At 41.0% G+C, this 18,025-nt stretch overlaps 1 protein-coding gene across 1 annotated transcript; it reads left to right on the plus strand.

Annotated features, from left to right (window-relative positions):
* Window positions 1-13,545: 13,545 nt before the first annotated feature.
* Window positions 13,546-17,110, plus strand: LOC109204427 (GTPase IMAP family member 8-like). The gene is made up of 2 exons (XM_019365284.1): window positions 13,546-13,617; window positions 15,927-17,110. The coding sequence occupies exons 1-2, from the start codon at window positions 13,596-13,598 to the stop codon at window positions 17,108-17,110; spliced, it is 1,206 nt and encodes a 401-aa protein (XP_019220829.1). The 5' UTR covers window positions 13,546-13,595.
* Window positions 17,111-18,025: the final 915 nt, after the last annotated feature.

Genomic DNA, 18,025 nt, shown 5'->3' on the forward strand with positions numbered 1-18,025 from the left:
CTGAGATTTCCTGTGGAACAGGTTCTATCACCCTCTGCTCTTAAAGCAAAACAGAATCTATGCAGCATAAAGCTTTTCTGTGCTCTCAGATGGGGGCTGCATAAAACTATCGTCTCTTTCTTTTTTATCTCTCTTCAATCATTCCATAGTGTATGAAATTGTAGGAACAGCCATTGACGTGATTATTTCTTTTACTCTTTGGTCATGAGTCAGAGTGAATCTATGTAATGGAATGAATGCTGAGAATGTTTGCAACAAAACTCTGTCACTGAATCTGGATTACTCTTGAAGGAATGTGTTGACAGTTAATGTTAGGTCAGTCTGCTGAGTGCAGTTTCATTTTCTAGAACTAAATACAAGCAAATGTAAGCAATATTAATATAGTTGTTCCAGCTAAATCCAGTCCTGATGTTATAGAGAAAATAGTGTGAGAATGTGAGTCAAATATCAAAAGGAGAATTTAAGATGAAATGAAAAGAACAAGTACATTTCATGATATATATATTTTAAAAAGGTTCAGAGCTCAGTGATAACGTGTGCAAACTGTTTATATATAGAAAGGATTGTGTGTACTTAATGCTCCAAAGAGTATTAAGAATAAATAGTTGCAAAACACATCCGGCTGTGCACCGTTTCTTTCTTTCGATTCAGTCTTGCTGTGAGGAAGCAGCAAAGAAGTCAACGGGTGAGTAGAAGTTTAACTAATTATCTTCAAATAAAGTAAAACTAAGTGTTTTTTCTGTAATGTGGTCAGATACGCTAAAGTTACAGTTCAGGTTGTTTAAGCAGAAAATCTACAAATGAGACCGCTCACTGCATTTGAAGCAAGGCTTGTTTTTAAAAGTTGATTTACATTAAATGTAAATGTAAATACAAATAAAAGGTTTATATTTTAGGCTGAAATACATTTCACACAGTTTAATTTTCAACATTCATCCATTTAATTAAAAAAGAAGGAACTATTGTTTATTTACCTGATTTACTCACTGTCACAGACACTGCACTGTAAGAAATGTACATAAAAATTACAGTTAATAACTGTAAAATGGCAACGGTAAATTACCATTAAATCAAAAAGAGTAAGTGATTGTAATATGTACATTACATTTCTGTAAATTGAAAAACGGTGATTTGCTTTTATCTTTACAGTGCTAATATGTTGAAAATATATTAATGTACTGTAATATGGCACATTGTCTTTGAAAACAACAGGAAAAATCTGTAACATTATTTACAATTAATCACCCTACAATTTACATAATAACTGTATGAATGACAATCTTTCCTGCTTTTTTTACTTGAATTTATGATGTACAACTGTATATTAAATACCTAAAACATACCGTACTTTTAATTTTAACAAAATGTCAAAACATTGTTAGAACATTGCCTTTGAAGTCATTAATCCTTTAGGTTATGGAAATAAATAGATAATACTGTAGTTAAAGGAACCATGTTTTGCATGCTGGAGATAATTTGGGCTCACATTGCACTGGTGGCCTCTGCTTTAGTCGTACACAACATTTCTGTAGATACTGTTTAATGACGCAATCTGTTTTTCAGGGTGGTGATCCAAATCAGTGTGGAGCAGAATGCACCATAGAGATGTACAAGTCTCCTGTTGAACACCTCAAGACTGAAGGTACACCAGATATAGGAGGAGTAAAGTTTGAGTCAGTTTTCAACTGTTTAAAATATTTTCACATCTGTCAGCCAGGTTTGCCATTTTGATTAGGACACAAGATTTTTATGGCATTTTGTCATATGACGTTGTGTTTCTTAAATTTTTTGTGAAATAAAAGAATGGTTCACCTACTCCATTCTGAATCGGAGCATTAAACAGTTTAAATACTCTGACTCTGATACCTCTTCAAAGCCGTGTGAGGTCAGTCCTCAACAAATTCTCAGCACAAACAAAACTGAAACTTTTTAAGGCTGTTGCCTCTCATAATTGGTGACAGAGTGGAAGATGGAACAGATGATTTTTACCCCACTGCATCCAGACTGCAAATGAATCGCGCATGTGCGAAGCCACTGCTGGCATGTGATGCGCAGCAGAAAAGGACCTGTGAGGCTCAGTAACAGAGATTTTATTAGAAAACTACAGACATTTTGTGACGAAAAATATAATTTTTTTCCCAGTGCATCATGATAACTTCATTTCACTTTGTTTCTTTTCATCAACAAATAAAGGAGGTTACATATAAGCTACTTTTTTTATTGCTCAAAACTTGTCTGAACAGAGGCTGCACTTGTTGGTCCACTGTGATGTATGTGGCTGAAGAAAACAAATTGCTGTTATTTTTAGGTTGTACAGTCCTGATCAAAAGTTTTAGACCATTTGAAAAATGGCAAAAAATCATATATTGCATGGTTGGATCTTAACAAGGTTCCAAGCAGAGCTTCAACATGCAACAAGAAGAAATAGGAGTAAGGCAAAACATGCAATTTATTAAAAACAACGCTTAAACTGAAACAGGCTGTTTTACAGCTGATCAAAAGTTTAGGACCACACCTCCCCAAAACATGGGTAAACCCCCAAAACAGAAAGTTCCAAACTTGAACTCAGTAATTAATTGATCCGCTGTTCTTGTTGATCACTTCATGCAAGCGTTTCCATGAGGTGACTGGGAACATTTCTCCAAGTGGTGAAGAGGGCCACACGAAGGGTGTCTGCTGTCTGGAACTGTTGTCCATTCTCAGTTGGATTTAGATCAGGGAAAGACACAGGATGGTCCAAAAGAGTGATGTTATTCTCCTGGAAGAAGTCCTTTGTCCTGTGGGCATTGGGGACTGCAGCGTTGTCCTGTTGAAAAACCCAGTCGTTACCACAGAGATGAGGGCCCTCAGTCATGAGGAATGCTCTCTGCATCATCTGGACATAGCCAGCAGCCTTTTGACACCCCTGCACCTCCTGAAGCTCCATTGGTCCACTGAAGGAAAAAGCATCTCCCCGACCATTGTGGCGCCCCCTCGTCTGTAGGGCGTAGAAAACATCTCAGGTGGGATCTGCTTGTCATGCCAGTAAGGGTTGTATTGTCTTTGTCTGTATACCGAGCTTCTTATTAAATGCACGCACACACCGATCTCTGCTCCGATTCCACTTTATTTCCCATTCTCATTTTCCCTCTGGAGCTTCTTGCTTGCCAGTAGAATACACACATTTCCGCAACACAGTGCCATCTAGCGGCTGATGCAAACATAGGTCAACATGTTACATCTCCCTTCTTAAAAAAAAAAACAACAAAGCAACTCAGGCTTGTAAAATTTGTAAGGCAACTGAAATTACAGGAATAACATCCTGAGTAACATCCATTAATACCATAGCATTCGGCTCAATACTGGCTACATCATTACCATAATAAACAGATGCATTTAGTGACATCATTGAAACAACAAACATGTGAACAGCCTTTTTTTTTCTTTTTAGGGCAGCGATCCGCCTGCACCCTTTACAATATTACAGGTCCAGAACCTGTCTTGGTTTAGTAACACGCCCATATCGAGTTGTGTATCCGGGTGTTGTAATGTTTTTATCAGGGGGCTCCACAGGCGGGGGCTGAGAAACCACAGCGCTGTCATTGCTGTTGACTGTTGGTTGAATGAACTCCTCACTTCCTACGCTGTTTCTGCTTTCGCGGAGGTGTCGGCGGTTACGGCGATAAACTTGTCCTGTATCTGTGGTTATGTTGTAGCTTCTGGATGTGTCGGCACAACGTGTGACCACAGCTGGTTTCCAGGAACCATCTTGTTGCCGGAACCGGACCGGTGTGCCAGGATATAGTTGAGGCAGGGGTCGGGCTGTTCTGTTGAAATAAGTCTGCTGGCGCTGCTGGCAGACTTCTCTCCTCTCACGCACTGTTTGCTGGCAAACTACTTGGGGTTCCAGCTGTTTTGGTGTTGCAGGGAGGATGGAGCGGAGTCTCCGGCTCATGAGTAGTTGTGCAGGCGACTTTAAGTTGTCCACAGGGGTGTTCCGGTATTCTAATAGGCTCAAGTAGGGATCCTTATGTTCAGCTTTGGCCTTGTCCAGGAGTTTTTTTGCTGTCTGGACTGTCTTTTCGGCTAGGCCGTTGCTCTGTGGGTAATGGGGGCTAGTAGTGGTGTGGGTGAAACTCCATGACTTTGCAAACTGTTGGAACTTACTTGAAGCATAGCACGGGCCGTTATCACTAATCACTGACTCTGGAATACCATGCCTGGCCATGGCTGACTTTAGTTTGTGGATCACTGCTTCTGCAGTGCAGCTGTGCAGTCTTTCCAACTCGAAGAATCTACTGTAGTAATCTACGATGATGATGTAGTCTTCCGAGTTCCAAGTGAACAGATCGGTGGCTAAGACCTGCCACGGTCGTTCTGGTATTGCATGTGACAGAAGGGGTTCCTTGGGGTTAGCAGTTTGTCTCTCCTGGCATGTGCTGCAGGCTCCGACTGCTTCCTCAATCTGCTTTCCCATGCCTGGCCAAAACAGAAGGTCTCTGGCTCTGTTTTTACTCTTTTCTATGCCCATATGGCTGGAATGAATCCGATCTATCATGTCCTTTCTGAGCCTTTTTGGGATGATCATTTTCTCACCTTTAAATATGATCCCGTCTATCAGTGAGATCTCATCCCTGTGGTTCCAAAACTCCTGGATGTCAGGTGGACATTGAGACCTTTTATCCGGCCATCCACTCAATGTGGTCCTTCTCAGAGTGTTGAGCTGAGGGTCCTGGGCTGTTTCGTTTCTTATCTCTGAGAGTCTCTGATCACTGACTGGCATGTTGCTGAGGACTGAGTGGATCTGCGCATCCATCCCGTCACATAGTGATTTATCGTGGAACTCTATGGATTTCCGGGAGAGCGTGTCGGCTACCGGGATGTCTTTCCCTGGCTTGTGGATGATGCTGATGTTGTACTTTTGCAGCTGTAGCATCATCCTCTGTAGCCGTGGTGGTGCTGATGCTAGTGGTTTTTTGAGTATGGACTCGAGTGGCTTGTGGTCCGATTCAATGGTCACATGTCGACCGTACATGTACTCGTGGAACCGCTTGCAGCCGAAGAGAACAGCATACAGCTCTTTTTCTATTTGGGCATAGTTCTGCTCAGTGCTGTTAAGTGACTTGGATGCGTAGGCGATTGGCTTGCCGTCCTGCAGCATCACAGCACCGAGGCCACTTTTGGATGCGTCAACCTGGAGTCGTAGCGCTTTCTTGGGGTTGAAGAAGGAGAGAACTGGGCCTGGTTCTCTAGTGATCAGCTCCTTCATTTGTTGAAAGGATCTGTCATGGTTCTTGTCCCACACAAACTCACTGTCCTGCTTTAACAGCTGGCGGAGCGGTGCATTTATCTCTGACAGGTGTGGGGCAAATCTTGCTAAATAATTAACCATCCCCAGCACTGTTTCCAGTTCTGCCCTGTTCTGTGGGGGCGCCATGTCTTGGACTGCTTTTACTTTTTGTGGATCTGGTTTTAGTCCTTCGTGTGACAATGTGTGACCGAAGTAACTGACCTCTTTGACGCAGATGGTGCACTTGTCAGGGTTCAGTTTTACACCTCTCTCCCTGCTGCGCTGCAGCATGGCCCTCAAGTTGTCGTCATGCTCCTGTTTGGTTGCTCCGAAGACCAACACATCGTCCACAATGGCTGCCACGCCCCTCAGGCCCTCGTAGGTCTCATCCACACGTCGCTGGAATTCATCCTGGGCTGAGATTATGCCGAAAGGCAGCCTGAGGAAGCGGTACCTGCCAAACACAGTATTAAATGTGGTTAACAACGATGATTCGTGGCTTAGCTTAATGGCCCAGTAGCCTGATCTGGCGTCCAAAACACTGAAATACTTGGCCCCAGCAAGTTTTGTGGTGACATCCTCCAAGGTGGGTAGAGGGTAATGGGGTCTTTGTATAGCCTTGTTGAGGGGTCTGGGGTCCAGACATACTCTGAGTCTGCCTGTCTTGGGTTTTTCCACGACAACAAGTGCATTCACCCAGTCCGTAGGATCCGTCACCTTGCATATGATTTGATTCCTTTCCATGCTGTCAAGCTCGTCTTTGAGTCGGGCTTGCAGAGCGATGGGAATCCGACGAGGTGGGCTGACTGTGGGTGCGACGTCTGGGTTTACATGGAAACTGCATTCACCAGGAAATTCTCCTATCCCTTTGAACACGTCAGCATACTCGTCTAGTATTGCCTGCGAACTGTTGGTTGTCTTGTTTCTTTCCTCCGTCACTGCCATCACGATCCTGACCAGGTTAAGGTCACGGCAAGCTTTCATTGCTAATACAGGTGGGGCGCTTGTGTTAACAACATGGAACTCCAACGTGCGGGTTTTGTCTTTGTGTTTGCATTTTAGCTGGCATTTCCCTTCCACGCTGAGTGAGTGTCCCCCGTAATCTGTGACCTTGTGTGTGACAGGCTTCAGTGCCACATGTGGGAAGAGTGTCTGGAACATGTTGGCTGGAATTGTGTTTGCTTGTCCCCCAGTGTCAACTTTAAACCTCACTGCCTGTGGGGGGAAACCAAGTTGCATGTCTGCATATGCTTGCTCATCATTTCTTCCTTCATTTTCTATGGTGATGCTATCAATGTAGAAACAGTCTTGCTCCTCATCTGTGTCCTTAGTTGTCATTTCTATGTTCTCTCTCACAGTGTGTACTGATTTGAGGTGGGCTTTTGCCTGCGAAGGGAGTTTTGACCTGCATGCTCTTGCAAAATGGTTCATTTTCTTGCATTTTGCACATTGCTTCCCTTTTGCTGGGCAGATGTCTTTATTAGTGTGTTGTCCGGCACAATAGCTGCATGTTTTTAGCGTTACATTAGCGTGTCCTTTTGGTTTCACGCTTCTTGTTTCATTTTCTTGTCTGTGCGGTTTCCTGCCGATGGCGTGCACAGTTTCTTGGCCCCTGGAGTGGCCCATAGATCTTAGCTGTTGCTTTACTAGCTCGTGTGATCGTGCTATATCTATAGCTTTCTCTAGCGTGAGCTCTGCGCCTTGGCTGAGTAGCTTTTCTCGGACGTGTGGCGAGTTAGTGGCAAATACGATGCGATCCCTGACCATTTCATCTGTATTTGGGTACCCACAGTCTTTAGCAAGCAGTTTCAGTTCTGTAATAAACTGTTCAAACGCCTCATTTTCACCCTGCATCTTTTCATGGAACTTATATCTGGCGTAGATTGGGTTAGCTTTCGGTGTGATGTAATCAGTGTACTTATCGTAGTACGTCTGAAGCTTTCGGGAGTCGTCTGCAGTGAGCGTCCACGTGTTGTAGACGTCCCGTCCTTTCTCACCGACCCATAGAAGAAGGTAGCTGCATTTGTCTGCCTCCTCCTTCCCCCGAAGAGGACCAGCGAACATTAGCTCGGCGTGCTGCTTAAAACGCCGCCATGCCTCGGGCAGGTTGCTAGAGTCCCAATCCATGCGCGGTGTGGGAACGCCGTAAGCCTCCATGTCTGCGCTTTCCGACGGCGAGGGATTGCGTAGAAAACCGCTACTCTGACACCATGTATTGTCTTTGTCTGTATACCGAGCTTCTTATTAAATGCACGCACACACCGATCTCTGCTCCGATTCCACTTTATTTCCCATTCTCATTTTCCCTCTGGAGCTTCTTGCTCGCCAGTAGAATACACACATTTCCGCAACACAGTGCCATCTAGCGGCTGATGCAAACATAGGTCAACATGTTACAAGGGTGGAAGCCATCAGAACCATCAAGGTTGCATTTTTTTACAGGAGAAAAAAAAAAGGTTATATTTTTTTCTCATCAGAGAATTTTTTTTTGAAGCTCTTCACCACTAATGGCCTTAATTCGGGTTGAGGATTTTTTAGGTCTTCCACTTCATGTTTTTGTTCCATAACCCCCAGGATTATTTAAGAAATGACCATCTTAACTGCATCCCACCTCAGCAGCGATGGCGCGCTGTGAGCAACCCTACTTATGCAGTTCAACAAGCCAACCATGTTCAAAAAGGAAAGTTTTTTTTGCTTTTGCCATCAGAACATCCTGACAGTCTGACTGCCTGACAGAAAATGACAATGAATCCACAGTTTTGCACAGATTTGGCCTTTTAAAGGCATGTGGTCCTAAACATTTGATCAGCTGTAAAACAGCCTGTCCCAGTTTAAGTTTGTGAAATGTAAGTTAAATGTTTTGTCTCACTCCCATTTCTGCTTGTTGCATGTTGTTGGAACCGTGTTAAGATCCAACCATGCAAAAGATGATTTTTTGCCATCTTTCAAATGGTCTTAAACTTTTGATCGGGACTGTATTTAATAATCGATTAGTTTCTTCTGAATGGATTAAGAATGCTTTATGTCCACATTTCAATGCATCACAATTGTAAATCATTATACGATTAATTGTGTCAGCTCTATTAGATGTAAGATTGTATATTTGTTTTTGAAATGGGCAGTTTGCTTTATTGTGCTTTGTATTTGCTTTCAGACTGCAAGGAAAGAACGCTAATCTACACCGAGCATCTGAAGAACAACAAACAAGTCCTCCAGCACATTGGATCCAAAACCTGTTCCAGTTCCTCAGACACCGTCAGAGACTGTTTTGAAAGCCCTCTACTATCAATCTGGATAAAAAGAAACTTTGCCAACCACTGCAAGTATCAAGTGTTTTAAATTTTGTTTGACTGTTTATTATGTACTTATTTGTTTTTGGTTGTATTTTGTTTGATATTAATTAGATCAGTGCCTTTTTAGTCATTAATTTGATTATTAAATATTAACTGTTTAGGGCAGCATGGTGGTTAGCACTGTTGCTCCACAGGAAGAAGGTCCTGAGTTCAATTCCACCATCAGGCCGGGGTCTTTCTGTTTGGAGTTTGCATGTTCTCCCCGTGTTTGCGTGAGTTCCCTCCGGGTACTCCGGCTTCCTCCCACCGTCCAAAGACATGCAGTTTGTGGGGATAGGTTAATTGATTAATCCAAATTGCCCATAGGTGTAAACGTGAGTGTGAATGGTTGTCTGTCCCTGTGTGTTAGCCCTGTGACAGACTGGCGACTTGTCCAGGGTGTACCCCGCCTCTTGCCCTATGACAGCTGAGATAGGCTCCAGCGCCCCCCGCTACCCTGAGAAAGGATAAGTGGAAGCGAATGGATGGATGTTAACTGTTTAATTTAAACATTGTCTCTACTGGTTTTTATTAATGTTTCTAGCAAATTATGACAAAAAGTCAAAGAATGTAAGTTTTATGCCAGTTAGCCCTATTATGTTTATTACCTCATTTGTTGGACCTTAATCTTTTTAGACGACATTCTGGCTGCAACAGCTGCCAATAATTTACTGTAAATATGAACTTTTGAATAAAAAGGCATGTTTTGTATTATACAGCTCTTCTGTGCTTTGTCAATAGGAGACAGTAAACAAGCTTATTAAAATGTATTTTAACTGGTTTACTTTATATTAGTTTTTTATTTCAATGTAATAATTGTACAAAAAACCAAGTTCACTGTGAATTTTACATTTATCAACAAAGTATACCGTTATATATTCTGCATTATCACTATATTTTCCACGGTGAAATTCTGGCAACCACAGCTGCCAATAATTTACCGTAATATTCAACTTTTAAGGTATGATACCGTATTATTTAATACAGTTTCACTATATTTAACAAAGTAAGACTGTAATCAGGTTAACGGAATTTCTGTTGTTTTCACATGAATTTATGTTTAAATTCAGTCATTTACTGTAAAAAAAATAAATTATTATTTACTGTGAAATTTAAGGTTACCGAAATAGGATACCGTTTTGTGTTCTACATTTACAATTTATTTTTCACGGTGAAATTCTGGCAACCACAGCTGCCAGTAATTCACCGTAAATTCTACAATATTTTTTTACAATGTGGTTCCTTTCACAAAATATGTTTGCAAATGTCATCGACAGTTGAAATACTGAGTCAGAGACATTGTGTCCTGTGACCTCTGTCCTTAATGAAATGTAAGACCTCAGCATTGAGCTAAATCAAATGGTCCCCATTTCTAGCCCCACGACAGCCGAGATCAGCTCCAGCACCCATCAGGGGAAGTAAACGGAGGGATGGATGTACTTTGTTATGAAGACAGGTTAAAATAGGATTGGACAGGTGCCAAAATCCTAAGGATACTTATATCCTATATAATATTATAATAATAACCTGTACTGCTGCTTCTCTGATCTTCACTGCTGTTTGAGATAGATCTATTTAAAACTAAACTTAGGATGAATAAATGTTGTGACACATATGGAGTTAAATCAGGGCCATAATGTTTGTGTAGTTAAAAGAAAAATTTGAAATTGAAAATATGTAAACTGAAAGCAAAAGTCACATTTTTAGAGTGAACTTTGAAAAAGAAAGAGTTGGATTTAAAATAAAATCAAACGTTTTGAATATTTGTATTAACTGAAAACCCAATGGTTCTTTTATCTATAATTTCTCTGAGTAAACTTTATTTAAAAATTTTCAGTAATCTTTTTTTCATTATTATTATTTTTAAGAAATCTATTCAGTCTCAGATTACATTTTTTCAGATTCAGATCTTTTAAATTAATGTACAAAAAAAAATTCTTCAGGTTCGGATTTTTCTCTCAGCTTCATTTTTTTTTTTTTTTTTCCCCCCCACTTTCAGATCTCTATTTTTCAGTTACAGACTTTTGGGCCTGTTTTGGCCTGGTGGGCGTGGCTACACAGAGAGGGGCGGGGAATCATGAGTGACAGCAGACCGCTGCAGGCTCAAGGTGGTCCATTTTTCATGTTGCCTTCAGGAAACCTGGGAATGAACATAATTTATCAAACACCTCCTGCACTGTATTATTTGATAATGTTTAGAAAACATGTCATGCATAACTGCTATAACTCAGTTACTAAAGCTCTTTCAAGCAGTAATGTGTACAAATTACGCCGTAACTGATCAATTATGAGACGTTTTCCCAGCCACTACGTGAGAAGTGGTCATTTCCCATGCTCTCAAAGTAGCGCGCATTGTATCGGGTGGGGGCTGCTGTTAACTTGTCCCTCAGTGAACGATGGCCAACAACACTGCTGGCGCGAACAATCAGGTGAGTGTTTAAGTTTGGAACAATTACACTGCAGTCTGTGAATACTATGAATTTAAGAAGTGGCTATTGTTACGGTTAATTTTTCGGCTATTCTGTTTTTTTATTTTATAACGTTTTTTGCTGAAATGCTAGCTCAACAGAAACGCCTCGCTATCATTTTCGAAGATTTTGCAGTTGTGTCATTTCAACTGGAATCATTCAGCTGCACATTACTTGGGGGGAAAAAGGCCTTCTGAAAAAGATCTCTTACTTCTTGCTTTAGAACATGATACTATTATTGCTTTTTATCTATAACTCACGCATATGTATATTGTAGGAAAACCGTGAAAATTTGACACGTTTTTCCCTCGTGATAATTTGTAGCATCGCAAAGGCGTACATTATTGAGTAATAACAAATCAAATGATTGATTTGATTAGATTTAAGCATCAAGACCGAGAATGACCAGCACACTGTTTGAAGAAACAAGGATTCCTCCTGAGGAGCAGGCTAAAGTAGCTGGGGAGAGGGTAGTCTGGGTCTATTTACTGAAGCTGCTGGCCCCGCCAGCTGAGCCCGGAACCAGATAATGGATGGATGAGAGTCTTGCAACATTGCTGTAGCGCAGGTGATGAAGACTGCATCCCAAGCCCGATTAGTTATGGAGTCTTTTAAAATGTTTTCCATATTTTTGGGGAAGGATCAAATTGTTAATATTACTTTACCTTTCGAAGTAAGTTTCAGCCGAAAATGATAGCGAGGCGTTTCTGTTGAGCTAGCATTTCAGCAAAAAACGTTATAAAATAAAAAAACAGAATAGCCGAAAAATTAACCGTAACAATAGCCACTTCTTAAATTCGTAGTATTCACAGACTGCAGTGTAATTGTTCCAAACTTAAACACTCACCTGATTGTTCGCGCCAGCAGTGTTGTTGGCCATCGTTCACTGAGGGACAAGTTAACAGCAGCCCCCACCCGATACAATGCGCGCTACTTTGAGAGCATGGGAAATGACCACTTCTCACGTAGTGGCTGGGAAAACGTCTCATAATTGATCAGTTACGGCGTAATTTGTACACATTACTGCTTGAAAGAGCTTTAGTAACTGAGTTTTAGCAGTTATGCATGACATGTTTTCTAAACATTATCAAATAATACAGTGCAGGAGGTGTTTGATAAATTATGTTCATTCCCAGGTTTCCTGAAGGCAACATGAAAAATGGACCATCTTGAGCCTGCAGCGGTCTGCTGTCACTCATGATTCCCCGCCCCTCGCTGTGTAGCCACGCCCACCAGGCCAAAACAGGCCCAAAAGTCTGTAACTGAAAAATAGAGATCTGAAAGTGAAAAAAAAAAAATGAAGCTGAGAAAAAAATCCGAACCTGAAGAATTTTTTTTGTACATTAATTTAAAAGATCTGAATCTGAAAAAATGTAATCTGAGACTGAATAGATTTCTTAAAAATGATAATAATGAAAAAAAAGATTACTGAAAATTTTTAAATAAAGTTTACTCAGAGAAATTATAGATAAAAGAACCATTGGGTTTTCAGTTAATACAAATATTCAAAACGTTTGATTTTATTTTAAATCCAACTCTTTCTTTTTCAAAGTTCACTCTAAAAATGTGACTTTTGCTTTCAGTTTACATATTTTCGATTTCAAATTTTTCTATTAACTACACAAACATTATGGCCCTGATTTAACTCCATAGACACAGCCCATAAATCCACCACATTATTTAAAAATTGTGTCAAGTGAGGTTGACGATAGTTTTACAGCATTAAACACTCTAGAAGACCCTGTTCTTTGAAAAAACAGAAATATCAAGTTCTAATCACAGTTCCACAAAGCCTGGAGTTTTATCAACCTAAGGGGAAAGACTATAGATGTCACGGTTCGCGGGTGCAAGCCGTGTGGAATTATTTTAGGACCAAAACAGCAGCTCAGGTGCAGGTGAGTATTTATTGAAGGAAGGACAACGAACAACAAAGGTACTGGGAAAAAGAAACTAAAACCTAAACTGGGTCATACTAACAAAACAAACCAGAACGCAGATGCGGGGAGGTCCGAGGAAACACACACGGAGAGACGCAGGGACATCGAGGGGAAACAACACAGACGAACCAGCAATCACTAAGACAAAAGACACGACTAAAATACACTCAGAGAACACAGGGAGATTACACACAGGTGGGGGACACAGCTGGGAGAGATTAACATGACGAGACAAGGGAGGCAAACTAAAAACACTCACATCAGACGCAGACCTTCACAATAAAACAGGAAACACATACACACAAAGACACAGACTAGGAAACGCAGACTTAACACAGGAGTAGACGGCAGAACGGAATAACACTAAACAGGAGGAAGAACAGAACCAAAATGACACTAATAGAAAACACAAAACGCTGGGTCAAAAGGACCCAGGATCATGACAATAGAAGTTTAATTTGAGACACCTTGGATGTCTACAAACTGGATGTTTGTAGACTAATCAATGTTGTGATTTTATGTTTTCATTTCAGTGTCCAAGCTGAGGTTTGTTCTGAAGGGAGAAAAGTTCACACTAGTTTCTTCCATCATGGCGCATCCCACAGTTAGTGGTAAGTATTGTTCAAGGATAATGGCAGTGATGACAGTGTGTTAGAGAAAAACCAAAAGACAAAGAGAGACTGAGCAGCAGCATAAAGCTTTACTTTATCTTACAAGAGGAGTAACAGCATACAGAGACTGTGCAGAAACCTTAAATGAGGAAATCTGTTGCTGTTATATACCAGCTTTCATGGTATCATAGTTTCGCTATATATATTGAAACTAGTGGGCATGAATGCAACAGGTGTGTGTGTGTGTGTGTGTGTGTGTGTGTGTGTGTGTGTGCGTGCGTGCGTGCGTGCGTGCGTGCGTGCGTGTGTGTTGTTTAGCTGGTTCATCATATATGGTATAGCACAATGAATTTGCTAAAAGTCAACTGTTGCATAATCTTGTAACATTTTTTGTTATTCTGAGGACTTCTGACTCACAGAGGACCAAGAAAACAATTAGTTTAGTTAGTCAATTAGTCCTCTACACCAATGATTAATCTAATAAACTCATGTTTACTTCACTAGGTACTTATAAATGTGTTTGATTCCTATCATTAGTTTTGTTTCATTTTGATGCAAATCCCTGACAGCGTCCCTGTGAAGGCTTTATGAGTTTTGTAGCGAACACCAAACACAGGTTGAATCAGGGAAACACAAGTTTTCAGTTGTTCCACCTCAGCCGTACTGAAAATATGTGCAGGCAGTGGCATGACTTCATTTTGACCAGACTAGACAAACATTCTGAATACAGTGAACGTAGTGGTACAGACGAGAAACACAGAGAAGATTTAAATGCCAGATTGATGGGAGTGAACATGGGAAAAGAGCAGGATCTGACTAAAAATGATAGCCATTTTTATTTTCAGAAATTTTCCATATTGGAGGACAAAATATTTTAAGCTTTAAGAAGCAAGCCTGTGTTCTTCCTAGTAGTGGTAAATGCATAAAAATAAGGTGTTTTATGAAAACACTGAGTTGGTTTCAGACACAAACCATTCATAACAACTAAATTGGGCTAAAATTGAAGGTTCAAATGTGAGAGCTGGCTCTTCTAAGGGAGCTGAGCCAAAAGATCTTTGAAAAGATGGAGACCTCCCATTGCTATAGATCAGGGGTCAGCAACCCCTGGCACGCGTGCCACAGCTGGCACGTGAAGCATTAACTGATGCTGACTGATAAATGGCCGGGCCAGCGATGCACATCACAAACTAGCTCGCATAGACACATTAGTTGTGCCGCTTCTTAAGGACGGTATCTTAGCTAACAACCCCAACTACCAGATTCAACTTGTAATTGGCTAAAAATAATTTAGCTCACCGGTGAGAGGGACACATTTCTACATTCCGACACTTCAAAATCTTCAGGAGCTGTCCACTCAGTACAGCATCAGCACCACGAAAACACACGGATACATCCGTAGATTCGAGACAGAATTCACAATGCATTTCTGGGACTTTCAGGTTTATGGACCAATGTTTTCTTTTCTGGTCAAACCAGAAAGCTTTAATGAGCAGCTGGATTTGTCTTGCATTAACTGACAGGACACAGAGGACATCGAAATGCAGCTGACTGATCTGAAAAGCTCGACTCTGTGGGGTCAAAGTTTTCAGAACTACAGACGCAGCTGGAATCCACAGCTGTGCGTGTTCATGGAGCTGCATTTTCACCTGCTGGACATCACTACCTGACAGGTTTAACTGTCTTCAGAACATTGCAGAGGCCTTATTAACAGTATTTGGCTCTACATATCTGTGTGAGCAGATTTTCTCTCACATGAGTGTCCTCAGGTAGCCGTCTGAATGCTGGACACTCGGAGACCTGTGTCTCTGAGTGGGAGACCAGAGATCACATTAACATGTGTATCCCTGTATTAACAAACATGCCATATTGGCCCAGTTTATTTTTCTTATCATTGTTGTGAGGAGACCATAAATAGCATTTGCATTTTCTGTTGTACAGTTCATTTGCTGTTATGGACAAAAAGTCTCTTTATTTGTTTCAAAATAGCTGATAACTATTCGCTGATAGCTGCCAACATCTGCGAACAAATATAATTCTATAATGTTCCTTATGTTCCTTATCCCTTATGTAACTCTTTTATAAGTTTTTTCTATTCCTTTTAAATACGGGATATAGTGTGTAACTGTTCATACAGAGCGTTATTAAATTTATTCTAATGCAATCATTTGGCACATTGACTTCTCAGGAAATTTTAGTTGGCATCCCTCATCAGAAAGTTTGCCGACCCCTTGTATAGATTATATTAACTGAATACAGTGACTATCATCACTTTGGTTTTATAACTAATGTTCTGTGTTAATTTTTTATAGCATCAAAAGCCAGGATTGTGTTATTTGGAAACAGCGAGGAAAAGAAGAAAGCACTAAGCAACTTCATCACTGAAAGAAAACCATCACAATTTAGAAGATTCAACATAATCAGGCATTCTGAAGTTTCAACCAGTGAGGAGATCACAGTGGTTCAGACTCCAGATATCTTCAGCCTGCCTTGGAAAAAAGTAAGAGAAGAAATCCAAACCTGTGTGAGTCTTTGTGTCCCTGGACCAAATGTTCTGCTGCTGTTAGTGAAACCGACTCAGTTTAATGAAGGATACTTAAAAACCCTGAAGATCATCCTGAGTTTGTTTGGTCAAGATGCCTTTAAACACTCGATGGTGGTGCTGACTCATGAGATGAATGACCATAATCGATATGTTCAGAGACTCCTTACAGACTGTGGACAAAGGATGTATCTAATGCCTGAAAATAAACACGATCTGTTAATGAGGAAGATCGAAAACATCACATATGAAAACAAAGGAAACTTCCTCACATTCACTGAAGAGACCGTGAGCCCAAAGTCTGACAGCAAGAGACCATCTTTAAACCTGGTTCTGTGTGGGAGGAGAAGAGCAGAAAAGACTTCAGCAGCCAAGGCCATTTTAGGTCAGACTGAGCTTCATTCAGTCTCCAACTCATCAGAGTGTGTTAAACATCAGGGAGAGGTGTGTGGACGTTGGGTTTCCCTGGTGGAGCTGCCTGCCTTGTACGAAAAACCTCAGGAGGCAGTGATGGAGGAATCACTCAGGTGTATCTCCCTCTGTGATCCTGAGGGTGTCCATGCCTTCATCCTGGTCCTACCTGTGGCTCCCCTCACTGATGAAGACAAGGGAGAGTTAAAGACCATCCAGAACACATTCAGCTCTCGAGTCAATGACTTCACCATGATTCTGTTCACTGTGGACTCAGATCCTACAGCTCCAGCTGTTGTTAACTTTGTAAAGAAAAATAAGAACCTTCAGGAACTCTGTGAAAGATTTAAGGGAAGATATATTGTTCTTAAAGACACACATCAGGTCCCACAGCTGTTGGAGACTGTGGAGAAGATGTGGGACAAACCACACAGCTACACAATAAGTACCTTTGCACATGCTTATATGGATAAGATCACCACACTGGAGGATGAGGTCAGGTGCCTGAAAAAAAAGATAAGAAGTGAGTATTTAGTTAGTTAGTGTAGGTATTTTAATTCTAGTTACTGCAGTATATTTCATCATTTGCATTATTGAGACCCAGTTATAGTGATGTTTTGTTTGTAACATCAAAGGCAAACAACAAAAGTCTTATTAAACATATAAAGAAAAAGAGCAAAAAGAGAATTTTTAGGTCTAACCCATGTTAGGTTAATTGGTATGTAGGCTTTAAACAGTGGGAGACGATTTACGCAGGGAAAACCCAAACAAGTGTGGGGAAACTCCACACAGAAAGATGATGGATTTAAACCCACGATCTCCCCATATAGCAAAATTGGTATGGCCCCGATCTGGACCACACAATGTGCTTACACTTGGCCCACATACCGCAAAGAATGACAGCCTTTTGGTTGCCCAGATCAGGTTTGCCAGAGGTAATACACACACGGGCCAGCACAAGGCCAGGTGCAGAAGCACTGCTGGCCCAGAACAGTTTCAGCTCTGGCCCCAGATGTCAGCCTAATGTGTACCTTAATTAAGCCATGTAATAACAACATGTGTCAGAACATGATAGTGCAAAAGTAACATGTTAAACTCTGTCAGACACTGAATGGACTTATTCAGCACGTTTCTACTGTCCCAGATTAATCAAAGTGCTCTATACAACATTGACCCAATCACACACTTTATCTAAACTGAGTACTTCCTAACTACATTCACACACATTCACACGCAGACTGGAGGAATTGAACCACTAACCTTCCAACAAGTAGGTGACCTGCTCTACCTCCTGAGCTACAGCCACCCAGTGCTAAACATGAGTAAACTGTTGCTAGGTTTTGGATAAAGTGTAAAATAATAAACTGTCTCAGTTTGGCTTTGGCAGTTACTTCACGACCTGGGTCAAAATATTATATAATAAACCTATAGCCTCAGTCAGAACTAACAACATCATAT

The sequence above is a fragment of the Oreochromis niloticus genome, linkage group LG12 (assembly GCF_001858045.2).
Source record: "Oreochromis niloticus isolate F11D_XX linkage group LG12, O_niloticus_UMD_NMBU, whole genome shotgun sequence".
In the NCBI taxonomy this organism is placed as follows: domain Eukaryota; kingdom Metazoa; phylum Chordata; class Actinopteri; order Cichliformes; family Cichlidae; genus Oreochromis; species Oreochromis niloticus.

Bases quoted from the DNA above. Each gene is read 5' to 3' on its own strand.
- LOC109204427 (XM_019365284.1), top strand. From the start codon at position 13,596: ATGGCGCATCCCACAGTTAGTG. The intron at 13,618-15,926 runs GTAAGTATTGTT...AATTTTTTATAG, and splicing joins GGCGCATCCCACAGTTAGTG to CATCAAAAGCCAGGATTGTG.